Source organism: Ursus arctos, unplaced genomic scaffold (genome assembly GCF_023065955.2).
Source record: "Ursus arctos isolate Adak ecotype North America unplaced genomic scaffold, UrsArc2.0 scaffold_2, whole genome shotgun sequence".
NCBI classification, from domain to species: Eukaryota; Metazoa; Chordata; class Mammalia; order Carnivora; family Ursidae; genus Ursus; species Ursus arctos.
The window spans coordinates 77985337-78002801 of NW_026622874.1; the positions used below are offsets into that span (position 1 = coordinate 77985337).

General features: G+C 46.0%; 1 protein-coding gene across 1 annotated transcript in view; it reads left to right on the top strand.

The window, feature by feature from the left end:
- LOC113270754 (BOS complex subunit NOMO1) overlaps positions 1 to 17465 on the top strand; it is a 53733-nt gene that overhangs the window by 2306 nt on the left and 33962 nt on the right. Inside the window, exons 2-11 of the mRNA XM_026520249.4 lie at positions 274 to 363; positions 1851 to 1896; positions 4649 to 4749; positions 5655 to 5761; positions 7862 to 7934; positions 9704 to 9856; positions 10386 to 10523; positions 10847 to 10936; positions 13773 to 13878; positions 14088 to 14238. Of these exons, the coding sequence (XP_026376034.1) occupies positions 274 to 363; positions 1851 to 1896; positions 4649 to 4749; positions 5655 to 5761; positions 7862 to 7934; positions 9704 to 9856; positions 10386 to 10523; positions 10847 to 10936; positions 13773 to 13878; positions 14088 to 14238 (1055 nt within the window). The remainder of the gene's footprint in view (positions 1 to 273; positions 364 to 1850; positions 1897 to 4648; positions 4750 to 5654; positions 5762 to 7861; positions 7935 to 9703; positions 9857 to 10385; positions 10524 to 10846; positions 10937 to 13772; positions 13879 to 14087; positions 14239 to 17465) is intronic.

Consider the following 17465-nt stretch of genomic DNA (forward strand, 5'->3'; position numbering starts at 1 on the left):
CAGTGAATTTGAAAATTTTGTATAGATAGAGACAACGTAGAGACAATCACTAAAAATAAACTGAAAAAATTGACTTGTTGGGTAGTGTTTAGATGGTTTCTAACCAGGAAAATCTCTAATCACATTATTTTGGGAATATTTACTCTGTCCCTAATGCATGGTGTTAATAGCAGCATATAGTAGGTCCTCAGCAAATGCATACTGACTGAATGCATTCTGCGTAATGTACTTAGCTAATTCTCTTATGACTTTTCTGCTTTCCTTGCTTTCTAGATAAAGTTGTATACCAAGCATGGGACTTTGAAATACCAGACAGACTGTGCTCCTAATAATGGTTACTTTATGATCCCCTTGTATGATAAGGTAAGAGAGACTGCTGTAGTGGTTTATGATGGGAAGGAGTTAATGTGGCCCACAGGACTGTACTAACCCGAGCAGCCTCGATTTACCACATGAGCAAAAGCTGGTCTCTTTTGTAAATTATTAGTGGAATTTGACAATGCTGGCCACATTTCGAGGGAGACAGCTTATAAACTGGTTTGATTGAATACAGAGGTTCTCAGTGTCTCCAGGGACATTTGGCAATGTCTAGAGACATTTTCGGTTGTTCCTACTGCTTGGGGTTGGGGGAGTGTTCCAGTATCTAGTGAGTCGAGGCCAGAGATGAAGCTGGGCTACCTATCATGCTGCAGAGGACAGACCAGATGTCCGCAGTGCCAGCCCTGAGCAACCCTGATTTAATAGGGTTAAGTTTGTAAGCACCTTAAAATACTGTTTAAAAAAATGATACAAGTGATAACGTGAATTTATGAGTTTCGTGGAAAACAACAAAACAAGGTCCTTAGAAGTTCATGAAGTAAATTTAACCTTTACCCCCTAGTTTTTCATCCCTCTGTAGTGATAACCACTGATAAAAGTTTGTTGTGGATCCCGAGACTGCTTTCTCTGTGTTAAGATTAAAAAGATGGCCACATATATGCATGTGTGTAAAGATGTGTATCCATGCCTTCCCCTACTTGCACTCCCCCCCCCACTCCTACCACCCACCCCCCGCCCTGTTTCCTCTCCCCATTTCAATTCTTTATTTGGAAACAGATTTGTAGCATGTTACAGAAATAATCAATATGCATAATACTTTTGATTTTGTTTTTTATATCAAATGGAATTAAACAGTAGGAATTATTCTGCAATTTAATTTTTTTCCTTATGATAGCATCTTGATACGTCAGCGTGTATGGATCTATTGCCTTCTTTTTAATGGCTGCACAGCACGTCGGAATCAAATCAAAACTGTAATTTATGGAACTACTTCTCTGTTGGTAGGCATAGAGGCATTTCCCAGTTTAAAAAGTTCTTACTGACAGCACAGCACTGAATATTCTTGAACTTACATCTTTAGGCACAGTACATAGGGCTGACTTCCAGAGGTGGGTCTTAAAATATGTTTTGTTTTGTTTTTTAACTATTCCTATCAATCTCAAGAAACCAGGGTGTGTGAATAACAGCCAGTTTTAAGAAATGACTTTCGTTTCTAAGGATACACGTGGACACTAGCAACCTTGGGCATAGGAGGGTATAAAACACGAGTGGCTGAATATAATGCCTTTCGAACTTTTCCATGGGTGTTAACTTGGTATCTCCCGATTGGTTGAATGGGGACTTCTGGGCATCTAGATTCAGCTTGTGGCCTTGAAGGCAATCAGGGAGCCCACAGCTACTTAGAACACAGGGTGTGCTTAGAATTTCATTGCAGGTGTAAAAATGCTAGATTAAACAGTAGCGCTGAACTGTATTAAACTAGTTGAGAGGTCATCAGTTTTCATCCATTTATCTTTCTTCCCCTCTCTTAGGGAGATTTCATTCTGAAGATTGAGCCTCCCCTAGGTTGGAGTTTTGGTAAGTTAACTGAATAATCAGACATAATCAGACATACTCTTTACAGGATTAGATTATATACCAAATATTAATTTAAATTGGCGGAGTGCAGACGCTGTTAAAATATTAAGGATTCATTTTTAGTGCAGAACAGAGCTTTTTCCCCTCCTTGTTACTTTAGAGTAGATTGGATTTATCTTGGACCTACCCTGAGGTTTTCCGTCATCTTTATTGAAATAGGTGTCTTTTCCCGAACCTTTCTCAGGAAGCTCTGTTTTTGTAGTTCCATTCAGAAAGTGACGGCAGAACAGTATCTAGAAGTCAGGAGTCCCAGGATGGTCTCTTAGCCCTCTTGGTGTTTTTTAGGACCGCAGTATTAAACATTGTGAGATTTCACATGGAAGTTCAGATCTGCTTCTCAAAAGAGATCAGAAGATCTGGCGACCTTGGGCATTACTTGTTCTGCGATGACCTTGGACAAGTTACTTCCTCCTGGGTCGGTGTCCAGCCTTCTTGCCAGGGAGTTGGGAGAGTGGCGGTAGCTGCTTCACACCTAACTTGGAAGATTAATGGGCCAGTGACTGAGAAAGACCGGCACATAATTAGCAATGAATAAATACTTAAAAGCATTCTGCACCCATACAAACAAAAGCTCAAAACTTTCCTGATATATCTGCCTTTTAGCAGAGCCAGAGATACGGGAATGGGCCTGAGATACGAAGAGAGGGTTCTGCTCTGTCACAGCTGACGTTTCCAAAGAGTAGATGTGCGCGATCCCAGTTCTGTTGCTTGGGGAGAGGGGTTGGGAGGGCATGGTTGTTAGTGTCAGGCTTGCTCGTGCGTTGGAGGAGGAAGAATTTAGTCCCTGCTATCACGAAGTGAAGCCAAGTGAAGCTCAGGTCAGCCCACAGCTCATCTGGCTCTGTGGGGGAAGTTCTCGTCGGGGGCACCTGACCCGTGCATTCCAGAAAGCTGGAGGGGAAGGAAACCCAATGCGGTGCTCACACAGGGGTTGCAGATCATCCGCGGCCTGTAGGAGTGTTTTGTTTGAGCCCCCTCCCCTCCTGCCCATGCTTTTTCTTTTGAGGAGCTTTTTTATTGAATTATGCTTTCAGAAAAGTGTACTCGTCATAAGGCTATCACTTGAAGGTTCCCCAAGTGAACGCACCCATGTAACCTCTACTCTGATGGCGAGCTGGAACCAGTACCCAGTAGGGCCCCATCCCAGGCATTGCCTAACTGCCCCACCCCACCCCGCAGGTGACCCCTGTCCCAACCTCCCAAAGTTCTGGATGAGTCTTGTCTATTCTGAACTTTATATAAATGGAATCCTAAAGGGGTACATTTTTGTGTGTGGTTTCCTTCTCTCGCCATTGTTCATCACATTCATCTGTATTATGTGTGTGGCTTCAGTTCGCTCATTCGATTACTGTGTGAGCGTAAAGTGATTTACCCCTTCTGTTGATGGACATCTGGGCCACTTCTTGAATTTGGCCGCTAAGTATGGTGCTCCTGCGAATGTCCTTGTTCCTGTCTTTCGGTACCTGGTTTTGTGTGTTTGCATTTCCATTGGGTCTGTACCAGGAGGGAAATTGCTGGGCGAGAGAACATTTACACGCCCAGCTCTAGTAGATAGTGTTAAATATCCAAGGCCGATGTAGCAGATTGTGCTCTCCAGCAGTGTGGAAGGGTCCTAGGTGCCCCACAGTCTCACCAGCCCTTGGTAACGGGGTGGTATCTCGTTGTGGTTTTAATTTGCATTTGCTTGATGGTCAGTGAGAGTGAATGCTTCTTTTGTATGTTTACTGGCCGTTTCGATAGCCTCTTTTGTGAGGTGTCTGTTCAAGTCTTGTGTGCATTCTTTTACTGGCATCTTCCCACTCGCACACGCTCTTATTTCTTCATTTTATCCGAAATTCTCTTGATTTTCCCATTTTTTCTCTATTTAATCACTTTATACTCCACCTAACCTTTTAAAAACTTTAACCCTATTTTGACGACCTCTTCAGTTTTTTAGACAAAATGAAGTAGTTGCTGATATTGAAAAATCAGGAGATGGCACATAAAATCCAGAGGTCTGTCTTTTCTTCAAAAGGTTGACATTTGGCAAAAGCTGAGTAGTGGCTTCCCTTTTCCCGTTCACCATAGTCCCCACGTGGCTTGTCCCCCTACTTGGTTCCTGTGGGTGTTGGAGTTTATGGTCTTGGTTTAATGTGGCTGACCTCCTGCACTTGGTCAGGGGGCCGTTTGGAGCCAGGCTTTTGGAGGTTGAATTGGGGCTCTCTCACTCACAAGCTCTGTGACTTTGGGGAGGGGGTTCTTTAACCCCTCTGTGTGTCAGTGTAATCCTCAATCAGTTGTGGATGTCATTACCTACCTGTTAAAGTAGCTGTGAGGAGCACATAATCTTAGCCCGTGTCTGGTCTGTGGTAAGCATCCAATAAATGACACAGTTTGGTGCTTACTGCATTTCGATGGGGCTCCGAGCTGCAGCTCAGCTGAAAGACTGTTACAAAAGCATAGTATCCTCCACACACTGTTTCACTTTGGGGGGAAACTGGGTGTCCACAGGAAGAGATGGGAAGTAGACTTCCCTGCATCCCTCTTGGTACCTTTGGATTTTAAGTGCGAGTGTATTAAGTGCTCAAAAATAAAGAAAATGAAAGTTAACCAAGAAAAGGTGTTTTGCCTAGACAGGTCCACCTTGTCTCAGAACTAAACTGGCTCTCGTGTCTTGTCCCCTGTTCCCTGCCCTCCCTCCTTCATTTCTTAGAGCCAACGAACGTGGAGCTCTACGTGGATGGTGTGAATGACATCTGCACGAAGGGCGGGGACATCAACTTCGTGTTCACGGGGTTCTCTGTGAACGGAAAGGTTAGGCTTCGGAACCTTGTTGTTTTCACGTTTGTTCTGTATTATGTAATGAGTCTTCTCTTACCTTTAAAAAAGTAGGACTCTTTAACGGGAACTCTGAGCCCCCAAGGGACCCATAGATAATAATGTTCAAGAGAGTCTGAGAACAGGTAAAATTTTGTGTCAAAGCGAGTGGGTGTTTCTCGGGGTCAGATCTAAGTTACTCGTCATCCCCTGTAAAGGCTGGGTGGATAACTGCCAGGGATGGCCTTGTGTGGGGTGCAGGATGGGAGGAGCGCAGGCCCCAGGACACGCGGCCACCTGTAATCACTGCGGGTGAATGAAGCCGGCCTCTTGCGAACAGGTTTTGCATTTGCTTTGGTCACTCCCTCAGGAGCTGTTGCAGTAAACTAGATTCTCCAGGAGTTTTTGGGCCCCTCGGTGGTGTGAGTGTAGAGGGCTAACCGTGTGAGTGGCAGCTCTGAGTTCAGATTCTCAGGGGAGTTATCGTTCCTCTCTCCATCCGAGGTTGACCCGTGCCAGTTGCCTTGCTGTCCTTTTCTTCATGGCAGGTGCATTTCTTCTCTGCCTTCACACTCTTGGTGAGGTGAGGTGGTCCTGCCCTCATGTGTGAGTTTCTGGCTAGCAAGGAGGATCATGGGCATTTTTCTTTCTCTGTAGATGAGAAAATAATGGCGCATCTTTAGCTGATAGTGTCTTAGAATCGGTGAAACAGAGTATTATTCCCTTACTCAGCCCCTATCAATGTCCAGGAAGGGTATCCATAATCTTTGTAATCTTTGCAAAGGAGTTTTGACCCAAAGAAGGTTATAAGCTCCATGCAGGGAGCAGGAATGGGATGGACAGTGCTGCTAAGAGGAGAACTTTGCTACCGTTCTGGGTCCTGACCTCCTTCTTCTTGGCAGGTTCTCAGCAAAGGGCAGCCCCTGGGCCCTGCAGGAGTCCAGGTATCCCTGAGAAACACGGGGACCGAAGCAAAGATCCAGTCCACAGTGACACAGCCTGGTGGAAAGTGAGTCATGCCCGTGTCATGCTGCCTCACAGGTCGGGGGAGGGAGGGAGCCTGTGACCGGACCTGGGAGACCTGGGTTCAAATCCTTATTTGGCCTCTTAACTGCAGACAAGTTCATGCCTCTCAGGGCCTCAAGCTCTTCTTCCGTAAAATGGAAGTCATCTGACCTGTTGCCTCCAGCGTTGACGGGATGAATAAACATGAGCTAATGTCTGTACAGCACCTGCTGCAGAGCCTGGCACATAGTAGGCCATCATAGTAGCCAGTTGGGACTGGCTCTGGAGTCTGAAAACCGGGGTTTGAATCCTGGTTCCCCCACTTACTGGGTTTTACCTGGGGCTAAGTTACTTAATGCCCTTGGGCCTCAGTTTTCTTCTTTGTAAATGATGATGGTGGTAGAACCCTCCCCTTAAGGTTAATAGGAAGATTAAATTAATATTATTTCAAACTGCCTGGCATGGAATACATGCTTAATAGTGTTAGCTCAATATAGATTTGCTCCATTATGATTTTTTTTGAATTTTAAAATTTTGCTAGAGTGGGAGAGAGAGTACATGTGAGAGGGAAGGGGCAGAGGGGGAGAGAGGATCCCAAGCATGCTCCATGCCCAGAGCAGAGCCCAATGCGGGGCTCCATTTCACGACCCAAGATCATGACGTGAGCTGAAATCAAGAGTCCGACACTTAATCAATTGACCCACCCAGGCGCCCCTCAATTATGATTTTTAAAAATCATATTATCACTATTATATCAAAAATATTTTGTAGTTGGAACTGACAATATTTAATTAACCTTGTTGAGTCAGATTTCAAGTATTTATTTAATGGATTTATATCGTTGAGTTGTAAGTGTTAACAGATGTGCCAAGATTAATTTCAGAATAGTTCCAACTGATAATTTTGAAAGCATTTGAATCATTACTCCTTCAATATACAAAGCCGACTTAACTGCAAATTACAAGTTTATAATGAGTCTGTCAGTAAGCTATCTATCCAGTTTTTCAATGAGGATTGTTGAAATTCTTTTTCAGTGTGGGGATAACATTTATTTCTACTTGATGGATGCCTGCAGGAGGAACATGGGGCTTCTGTCTTCTCTAGGCTAGCGGAAGTTTGCTGTTGACCTCGCTGGGCAAAGGGACTTGAACTTGTTGAATCTCCTTCATCGTCACTGACTAAAACAGTGATCGTAACTTGCAGGAGTAGAGGCTAAATCTCACGAAGGCCAGAATCTAATAGTAATTTAAATTTTATTGTAGCGAAGTGATTTCCACGCCGTGTCCAATTATGACAGGCAATACTTGATATAATAAAATACCACCACAGGAGAAGAAATTAGATGGATTTTTTTGTAGTCCATTTCACTAGCATTAGCCCTCTCATTGTCTGGTGCTTTGCACATTTGAAGAGTTAAGTGTGTCAGAATCCTGGTGCCAGTGTGCCCAGCCTCAGCTCCTGTCATTCTGGTCTTGATTTGCCCATAGTTACTTAACCGGTCTTCATCGGAGTCTGGTTTGGTCATTGTAGTTTGTGCAGGAGCCCAGAATGGCTCACACTGTGTTTGTTTCTGATAAAAGAGCTAAACTCTTCTGCCTAGGATTCAGAGCTTGTTATCACTTACCCTGCCCACGCCGTTAGCATCGTCTTGTCTTAGCATAGGCCTCGGCCTGTCAGATCTGTTCTCTCTTCTTCACCTGGGACTCTTCCCTTCCCACCTCTGTTCCCCTGGACACTTCCTTGCCTTCTCTTTGCCTATTCATGCCTATCACTTCTGCCACAACGCACTTGAATATTCTGTCACTGATCCCTGCTGTACCACAGTGACTGGTTTTTAAGGTCAGAAATCCTTGGGTTGAGGGAAACGTAAAACCTCCTTCCTGTCAGTGCACGGAACACCTCTTGTACACAGAAAGTACTCAGTAAGTGCTCCCCGATGTGGATTCATAGAGTGGAGGATTTAATTTTGTTTATGCTCATTTAACCAGCTAATGGCAAGTTTCTGATAATCCAAACATTATTTTCTAATGCTTCTAGTATTAGCCATAAATAAGAACACTCGGGCTGTTGAAAGAAAGTTAATTGGTTATTTTGTATTTCTTAGGTTTGCATTTTTTAAGGTTCTTCCCGGAGATTATGAAATTCTTGCAACTCATCCAACCTGGGCGTTGAAAGAGGTGAGTATTTCATTTGTGTCGATAGCTGTCCCAACAGTGCTCTGGTTTGGGGACAAGCATACGGGGTCCTGTTCAGGATGTGAAATGGGCTTATGGTTTTTCTGGAAGTAGATGAGAAAAAGACGGTGCTGCTGCTTGGTTTGGTGGTATTTATAAGATAAAACTCACTGTAGCAGATGTTCCTTCTGTTGTTTTTGGTTTTAGGTGACAATGTTGTCTTCCTGCTGTGAAATAGGTCTGTTATTAACTGTAGCTATTTTAAGCTGAATCAACACCAGAAGGACCTAGTGAGATTTATTTGTTGTTCTTTTTCCAGCCTGAAACAGCAATCTATAAATATACTTAACGTGCTAGAAACTGTTGTATGTGTGCCCAAGGAGAATGTAAAAGAATGTCTGTTGTAGTTCTGTTTGTACTAGCAAAATATCGCAAGCCACCTCAATGTCCATTAGGCGGAGAGCAGAGTGGGGTTTCGTCACCCAGAATCCTGTAGGACAGCAATAACGAGTAAACCAGAGCTACATGGATCAATAGGAGTACATTTAAAAACATGAAATTGAGGGAAGAAGGCAAGTTGCCAAGGGTAAGAAAACACGGTATTGTTTATACGGTAATTAGAAACACTCAGGGTACTTGCACTTATGGATAGAGTCCTGTGTAAGAAAAAAAAGTACAAGGACGGCATGGCGCGGCAAACACCGTATTCATTATGACACTGATGTCTACAGAGGGAGGCAGAAAGGGATGTCGAGGTATGCAAGGCTCCTGAATTGTACTTCTGCTTTTCTTTCTTTAGCTGGTTAGAGTCTGTGTAGGTGTTCTTCAGAGTAGCATTTGATGGAAGTAGTTTATGGTAAAAGATCAAAAAAGGAAGAAACAGACCAGGTGAGGGTTTGTAATCACTACAGGAAAACAAACCGAAGTTAAGGTTTAAAGGACGTTCCGACACATTAACTTTTATATTAGTTTTGAGGCTGTGTTTCATTCTTGCTAAGGAGCTATGGGAATCGTTACTTCAGTTTCTCCGGTGTAGGTTTTATGCATTTATAATTGATGGTATGGTTTCACACCTTGCCTTACCTGTACACTATTTATGACTGTAGGTTTTCAGGGGGTTAAGAATGTTTTTTTTAAAAACTCACGGCTTATGCATTACGATTCGAAGAAATTTTAAGGCTTATACTGTTAATCATACGTATAAAGGAATTTGAATCTATTAATATAAGATTGCGTTTCAAAGTAGAGCACGCTGTTGAAAGTCAGGGTAACAATTGCCCTTGGCGAGTAGTTCCTGGAAATGAGCTGAGGGGTGCTGGTTACAGGGCGTGTTCAGTTTGTGAAGATCGCTGCTCTGTACCCCTAAACTATGTGCACTTTTCTGTATGTAAACTGTGCTTTGACAGCTTTAAAATTATATGCACATATACCATTAAACATGGAAAAAAGTAAATCATGCTCGTTTTCAAAAATCGCAACAGATCAGACAGCGTAGAGGAGTGGTAACACAGGTGGAAAATTTGGAAGGTGGAAAAGTGTAAAAGAGGTGAAATGTTAACCACGCAAAGGAAATCATCATGGTTGACATTTTGCCACATTTCCTTTCAGTTCATTTTGCTCGCAAACACGTGGGTGTGGTCCTGCTACGTTCCCAATTTTCCAAGTGTTCCTCCCCCACCCCTCCCATTAATATTTTAGCTTAAGCACGTCTTCGTGGTTGTTAAACACTGAGGGTTTGTCATTTGGGAAGGTAAAGTCCCCTTCTTCCGTAGGCGAGCACCACCGTGCGGGTAACCAACTCCAATGCCAACGCCGCCAGTCCCCTCATAGTGGCCGGCTACAATGTGTCTGGCTCTGTCCGCAGCGACGGGGAGCCCATGAAAGGGGTGAAGTTTCTTCTCTTTTCATCTGTGGTTTCCAAAGAGGTAAGTAAAGAAAAGCGAAGAACAGACGAGATTGGGGGTGGGGAGGGGGCTTGCCGACGAAGAACACTATTGAGACACAGGTCAGAGTGGACGTATAGTCTCAACATTTAAGAGCGTTGCGTTTCTTGGTTGACTCACAAGAGATTGAATGTCTGTGGCGGGAGTGGACTGTGGTGGAAAGTACACAGTCAGACCCAGGTGCGACAGATCACAGCTCGGCCTCTTGCCTGTTGCGTGGGCCAGCCACTTGTCCTTCCTGAGCTTCATTCTCTTGACTGCAGGATGGTGGCCCGTTGTAGGAAATGATGATCACGTCATTTTTTCCCAATAAGACTGTGCCAGTTTTTAACTTCTCAAACTTGAGTGTAAAAGTCGTTGTTTGCTTTATCTCCACTACTAGGTCCTGTTCAGAAATAAGTATTTTGTGATATAAAACTTGTAAGAATTTTCCTGTAGTGTGGCTCTTTGATGATAATCAGAACATACGAGTGGAAAAGGATGTCATTTTCCTTTCCCTGCCTTGGCTTAGGATGTCTTGGGCTGCAACATCTCACCAGTGCCCGGCTTCCAGCCCCAAGATGAAAGTCTGGTGTATTTGTGCTATGCGGTCTCCAAAGAAGATGGCTCATTCTCCTTCTATTCCTTGCCAAGTGGGGACTATACTGTGGTGAGTGGAGGAGATTTGCATTCTTTGTATGTTTTAGACTCTTAAGACACAGTGAGAGTCAATGCCATTGGAGTGTTAAGAGAAATAAATGATTGCCCTGCAGTCACGTGACCATTTTATTCAGTGTAGTTATTTAGAACGAGACTGACCCTGCAGTAATAGCTGCAAAAACTTTGGGCCTTCCTCTTTTAGGATCGGCAGCAGTTATGATTAATAGTTTCTCTGGGCTTGCCTTGAACCCCTTGTCATTTGTGGCCTGCTGGGTCGTATTAATATTGAATCACGTTGTTGGCTGTTAGTAATGAACAGACCCTTCTTTCTAGATTCCCTTCTATAGAGGGGAGAGGATTACCTTTGATGTCGCTCCTTCCAGACGTGACTTTACAGTAGAACATGACAGCCTGAAAATTGAGGTAAGACCTCCCTGCCTTCGGAGGGACAGGTGTTTGAGTTTCCCATCCCTGGGCACAGGTGTCGCAAACATGTTTGAGAAGCAAACAACTCATACTTTATCTAGAAGGGCTGGGCTGTTGGAAAAAACCAGAATCTTGTGCTCCGTTCCACTTTAGCCTGGGATCCACTCTCATGTAATTTCTCCACGTGGAGAAAGTGGAGCCCCAGTTATACCTACTTTGTTCAATGAAGTGTGTTTATTGAGTGCCAGTTTCACACAAGTCAGGTACTGTTCTAGGGGTGGGGGGACAGTGGGGACCCAAAAAGGCACAAACTTGTCTTCTTCCAGCTCTTAATGGCAGAAAGAGACAGTATACTTATAAATAGGTAAATTAGGTAGTATATTAGAAGGTGATAAGTGTTCCGTAGAAAAATAGATCAAGAAAGGAGGTGACACAGTTCCATGGTTGAGACAGGTGGCAGTCTTCCCAGGTGTTCTTGGGGAGTCCTCGCTGTGAAGGTAATGTTTGAGCAACCACCTGAAGGGGGCGGGGGAGAGGCGGGATACCCCACTGACGTCTGCGGGAAGAGCGTTTAAGACGGAGGGAGTGACAGGTTCAAAGATCCTGGGGCCAGAGTGTGCCTAGAGGGCGTTGGAGGGGGACCCCAAAGAGGCCAGAGTAGCTGGCATGGAGGGAGTGAGGCAGAGAGAGATGAGGGCAGATTGTATGGGACCCACTGGGCCACTCTGGGTTTGGTTTTGAATGGGAGAGGTGTGATCTTCTGGCTGCCATGTTGGGAAGAGGTTGGCAGGGGGCAAGGTGCAAGCGAGGGACCAGTTGGGAGGCTGTGCAGCTTGGGCTGCAGGGGGGTGGAGTGAGAGGTGGGGTGATGGTTGGGGTGATACACGGCCCAAAAAACTCTCTAGATCCTAGAATAGATTGGCAAATGTGTTTTCCATTGCATTTATATCTTTAATTACAGGAGGAGATAATGGTTACTGTAGAAAATTTGCCAGATAGAGCAAATCCCCCAAAGAAAATAACAGTCTTTCATAAATGGACCTCCCAGTGTTACAGTTATTGAAAAAATTAGATTTTAATCACTTTTCTTTTAATGTTGCATTTGGAAGTACTGTATCGAAGTAGCTGCAATTGGCAGGAACAGGCTTTTAGGTCACATGCTCAGTGGGGTTCTGACGGCCTTTTAAGATTCCGTAAAGCGCTCTTGATGGTTGTGCACACTCGAGGTGGGTAGGGGTGAGAAGGTGTCCTTGCTTGCTTCAAGGGGCTTGCATGGAAGGATGGGGCAGGGGAGGGACATTCCCAGATCTCGACCAAACACCAGTTTCTAAGCAGAGACATGAATGAAATTTCAGGGGGCAGCCTGTAAGCTGCATGAGGTCAGGCGCATTGGTAGTGCCTCATTCTTCACGCATTCCTAACGTGACTTAGTGCCTGGCTCAGAGTAAGCGTCTCGTAAAAGTAGTTGTTGAGTGAATAGAGTAATCAGTACGTGGATAAACCACATCTTTTAGAAGAATCAAGAAGGGCCACCTGGGTTTTTAAAATGCCATTTAATTTTTAAGAAATTCTCTCAAACACTGTTGTAGGTATGAGTGCATTCATTCATTCATTCATTCATGAGTGATTTATTGAGTGCCTACTGTGTACCAGGAGCTTACATTCTAATAGGAGGTAGACAAACAATAAATCAATCAAGGATATTTCAGATATTGGTAAGAGTTTAATGAAGCTAATAAGATGGGCTAGTGTGATAGTGAGGGGCCAGGGTGGGAGGCAGGGGCAGGGGGCCCCTGAGATGGGGTGGATAGTCAGGGGAGGCCTCTTGGAGGTGGCGATGGTTTGAGCTGAAACCTGAATGATGAGAAGGAGCGGCCTCCTCCCCAAACTTCTCCAGATGTGGGAGAGAATGATCCAGGTCGAGAGGGCAGCTGGTGTAAAAGGCCCACATGAGGAGTGCCTGTGGTGCATGCATGTGGTCAGCTTGAGGACCCAGAGATCGGGGTGGCTGGACCACAGCGACCCTGGGGAGAGCAGAGCCATGGCGCTCACAAGTGGGGGCATAGACGTGGGTAAACCAAGCCCAGAGCACCGTGAGGAGGGTGGCCTAGGTGGAGTGAACAAGGACTTGAACTCGAGTTGTGGTGGGAATAGATGGGACACCTTACATGGGTGGGGTGGGATGCATAGGACAGATTGAGGTTGGAGTGGGGGGAGGGGGCCCGGGGGACGCTGGGGTTTGAGGTCAGGAGATGGGAGGGTGGTGCGGTTCACCAAAGTGGGGGCACCTGGAGGGGAGGAGACGGGATGGGAAAAACGAGGGTGGGGGGTGGCCCTCTCAAGTTTGACTCCACGATCTTTAACTGGGGGAGTAAGCCTATAGATCTTTTTTTTTTTTTTTTAAGATTTTATTTATTTATTTGACAGAGACAGCCAGCGAGAGAGGGAACACAAGCAGGGGGAGTGGGAGAGGAAGAAGCAGGCTCATAGCGGAGGAGTCTGATGTGGGGCTCGATCCCAGAACGCTGGGATCACGCCCTGAGCCGAAGGCAGATGCTTAACGACTGTGCCACCCAAGCGCCTCATAGGTCTTTTTTATTCAGTTACTTGACAGATATCCGTGTGTTGCAGTATAAGAAAGCAGACAGAGCCCTGGGGAGAGTGCAGCGGTGTGGGAACAGCACGAGCTAGGGGAGCCGGGTGGGGTCCGGCTGGCCTTCGGGGCTCCAGCGTGGGCGGCTGTGCTGGGCAGGCGAGCGTGAGCAGCACTGGGTGAATGAGGAAGGCTTTTGCACTCGGGCACATGTGAACCTTCCTGTTCTTCATCTTCCAGCCCGTGTTCCACGTCATGGGATTCTCTGTCACCGGGAGGGTCTTGAATGGACCCGAAGGAGAAGGTGTTCCGGAGGCAGTAGTCACTCTGAATAACCAAATCAAAGGTGGGCAGCCGCATTGCTCCCCATCCCCCACCCCCTCCCTGGAAGTATTTCCTAGGGCTAGTTGTTGATCACGGAGAGAAACGGAAAGGAAAGAGCCTTAATGACTCTGTGAAAATATGTCGGCTTTTTGTCTCAAGCATTCCTGTGTAGATGGAGGGGTGTACAGTTGTGTTTGGCTCATCTTCCGTTTGCATCTTTTTGTTTTATAGTCAAAACAAAAGCCGATGGCTCCTTCCGCCTGGAGAACATCACCACTGGGACGTACACCATCCATGCTCAGAAAGAACACCTATACTTTGAAACTGTCACCATCAAAATTGCACCGAACACGCCTCAGCTGGCTGACATCATTGCAACAGGGTGAGGTCGTCGTGTCCGGGTCTGGCAGTGCCAGTGTGGACGTTAGAGGACAAGGTTACCTTCGGTCTGACTGTGCTTCTGCCAGGGATCCACATCGGGTTTCCGACACCTGTGAGAGGTTCGGGCTGAGAAAGATTAGTGCTAAGTCTTATAGATGGAAGGTACTTCCATGCGGCTGCTTAGGGAGCGTTGTGTTGCTTCAAAGTTAACATGGGTCTAAGTCTCCTGCCTGACTCCACATCTGTAAGACCTTCCATGGCTTAAGTGAGGACTTTGGAAGATAGTATAGGTGCTTGAGAGAAGGTTTTAAGATGCTTCTGGTCAATGTGACAGCTCTTCCTGCTTTGCTGTACTTACTGTGAGGATGTGAGGGGACATCCGGTAGTTGAATTTGTGTGGTTTTGTCCTACAGTGATACCGTGTGGTTCAAAGAACCCAGGCCTTGGCGTCAGATCTCAGCTCCTTCTCTCAGTTGTGTGTAACCTCCAGCACGGGGGTGCCCCCATTTCTCTCTGAGACGGCACCGGGTGCTCACTGAACTCTAACTTGAGCGGAGCAGGGCGGATCTTCCTGGGGGGAGGCGGCATGAGCAAAGGCACACACAGTCTAGAGCAGCACGGCGTCTGTGGACGGGAGCATACGACTTGTGTCGCTGGGCAGGCCAAGGAGCGTGACGGGGCTGGAGGGGCAGGTCTCAGAGGACCTCGTCACACCCCATTGGAAGAATGGGGCTTTCTCCCCCAGGGATCAGGGGGCCAGCAATCGATTTTGAGCATGGAAGTGACATGCTTAGATAATTGTTTGCAAAGAGGCTCCCTGGCAGCCGTGGTGGGGGACGACTCCATAGGGGACAAGACTGGGGCATAGAGGTCGTGAAAAGAGACTTGATGAGGGCTTGCCTTGTAGGGAAGTCAGGGGTGGGTTAGTGAAGTATTTAGGGGTTCCCAGTTTGAGAAACTTGGAATGGCTGTGGTGCCCTGGCTGCAGGCAGGGAGAGGAGCCTGTTAGGTGCCAAGGGTTCAGCAGGACCACTAGGTGGCGCTCTTCGACAGATGCCTGGACAGATTGTAATTTGGGGAGTCGGGGCCCGGTGGCAGCCAGAACCTTAGATGTGTAAGAGCAGGTAGAACTAGAAGAGCAGGCCAAAAGTGGAATGCCGGCGTCTGAGGGGTGGCCTCAGGAGGATCCAGGCAGTGGGTTTAGGTATGAGGTCGTGCCTGACGGTCAGGGAGGTCCAGGAGCTGAGCCCCGAAAGTACACTCTGTTGCTTGGCTACTGAGGAGACATCGGTGACATTTTCTGTAGACAGGTGGGGGTCAGGGTCAGGGATTCTGTGACAACTGGGTGATTAGGAAGTACATCACCGGTGGAAGCCAGTACTTTGTTTCACTAGAGCTCAGAAAATCATTTTGGGTTCACGCCCTGCCTCCTTTTCCCTCATAAACATTTTTGAGCAACTCTGGGTGAGGCCCTCTGACAAAGCCTGGGTGTGTAGCAGTGAACCCAACTAGTGTGACAGAGACAGGGCTTTCATCTTCCTGGGGAGACAGACTTGAGCTGAGTAACCTGTGATGGTAGGTTCTGGTAGGTGTGCAGGGAAGAGGGCTGGGGCTCTGGGAGGACCCTCACTGGTTTATTGAACGCAGGGGACTCACAGTTAGCTGAGTGAGACACTTCCCAGGCAGCAGGAATAGCATGTTCCAAGGCCCAGAGGGGAGGGAGAGGAGCTTTCTGAAAGGCGGCCAGCATAGCTGGAGGCAGTTGGTGAGGTTGGAGAGCCTGCAGCCGGATGTGGAGGTGGGCTTTTCCCCCCAAATGCAGTGGAAAGCCGTTGAAGAGTTTTTAGCAAGGGAGTCATATGCATCAGGGCATTTTCAAAATAAAAAAAATTTTTCTCCCCTGGCTGTGGTGTGGAGAAGAGATCGCAGGGAGTCCAGGGTTATACAGTGGAGGGACTCCATAGGAGGTGGTGACAGTTGTCTGGAGGCGATGTGGTGGTGGCGGGACCAGGGTGCTGCAGGGGAGGGCGAGAGAGGTAGATGGCATTTGACTGATGACGTGGGGAGGCAGTCAGCAGGCCTTGTGCTGCTGGGGTCCCAGATTTCTTATTTAAGCAATTGTGTACATGGAGGAGGTGCTATTCATGGAGATGGGGCAATATATTTGTATTTATTTTTTTCCTTAAAGTGAAATATTTGGGTCAAAGAAAGAAAAACAATATTCGTCGAGCATCTTTGGGAAAATTCATTTTCCTTTTGGGCCAACATAGCACATTTGCTTTTAATTCATTTATATTTCTTACTTTAAAAAAATTCCCAATTTATTTGAGAAGGAAATGCTTTGACTTCTGTCCAAATGATTATGAGAATAGAGTAATCTCGCAATGCACCAGAATTAACCAATTTCTATCCATAAATGTATTAAACCCTGATGAAGGAATTTGTTGACACAAATCAATTTTTAAGGGATTCAGTATAACCAAACACTATCCTACCAGCTTTTTAGTTTATTTTTTTAAACCAAAACCAATATACATTTGAGGTTTGGAATAACAGGACACTTCTCTTTGAGAATATGAGCTGAAACAGGCCAGATGGTTAAAATACGTAAAACTTAAAGAAGCAGAGAGGTTCAGCTTGGAACAAATACTGTGACATTCTCTGTGACATGTACACAAATCTAGAGAATATGAAAGTTCCTTAATAACTCTTCAGTATTCCCTTTCTATCCTTTTACTCTGAATGTCCCCAGAAGGGGGAAGTGAGAGCCAAAATGTGTGCCCTTCAAATCTAGATCAGAGACTTGCACACTTTCTCTGTAGAGGGCCTGAGAATAAATAGTGTAGGCTTCACACGGGCCATACAGCCTCTATGACAAAACCCAGCACAGCCAATTCAGAAATGGACGGGCATGGCTGTGTTCCCATTAATCTTTATTTTGAACACTGAAATATGAATTTCGTATGCTTTTTATGTGTCAGGATATTATTATTCTTTTGATTTTCTGCCCCTCTTAACCCTTGAGAAGTATGGAAGTAGGGGCTCTTGGGTGGCTCAGTCGGTTAAGCATCTGACTCTTGATTTCGGCTCAGGTCGTGATCTCAGGTCATGAGATCGAGCTCTGCATCAGCAGGCTCCACTGAGCAGGGAGTCTGCTTAAGATTCTTTCTCTCTCTCTGCCCACCTGCCTCTTTCAAAAAAAAAAAAAAAAAAGGAAGTAAAAGTGGG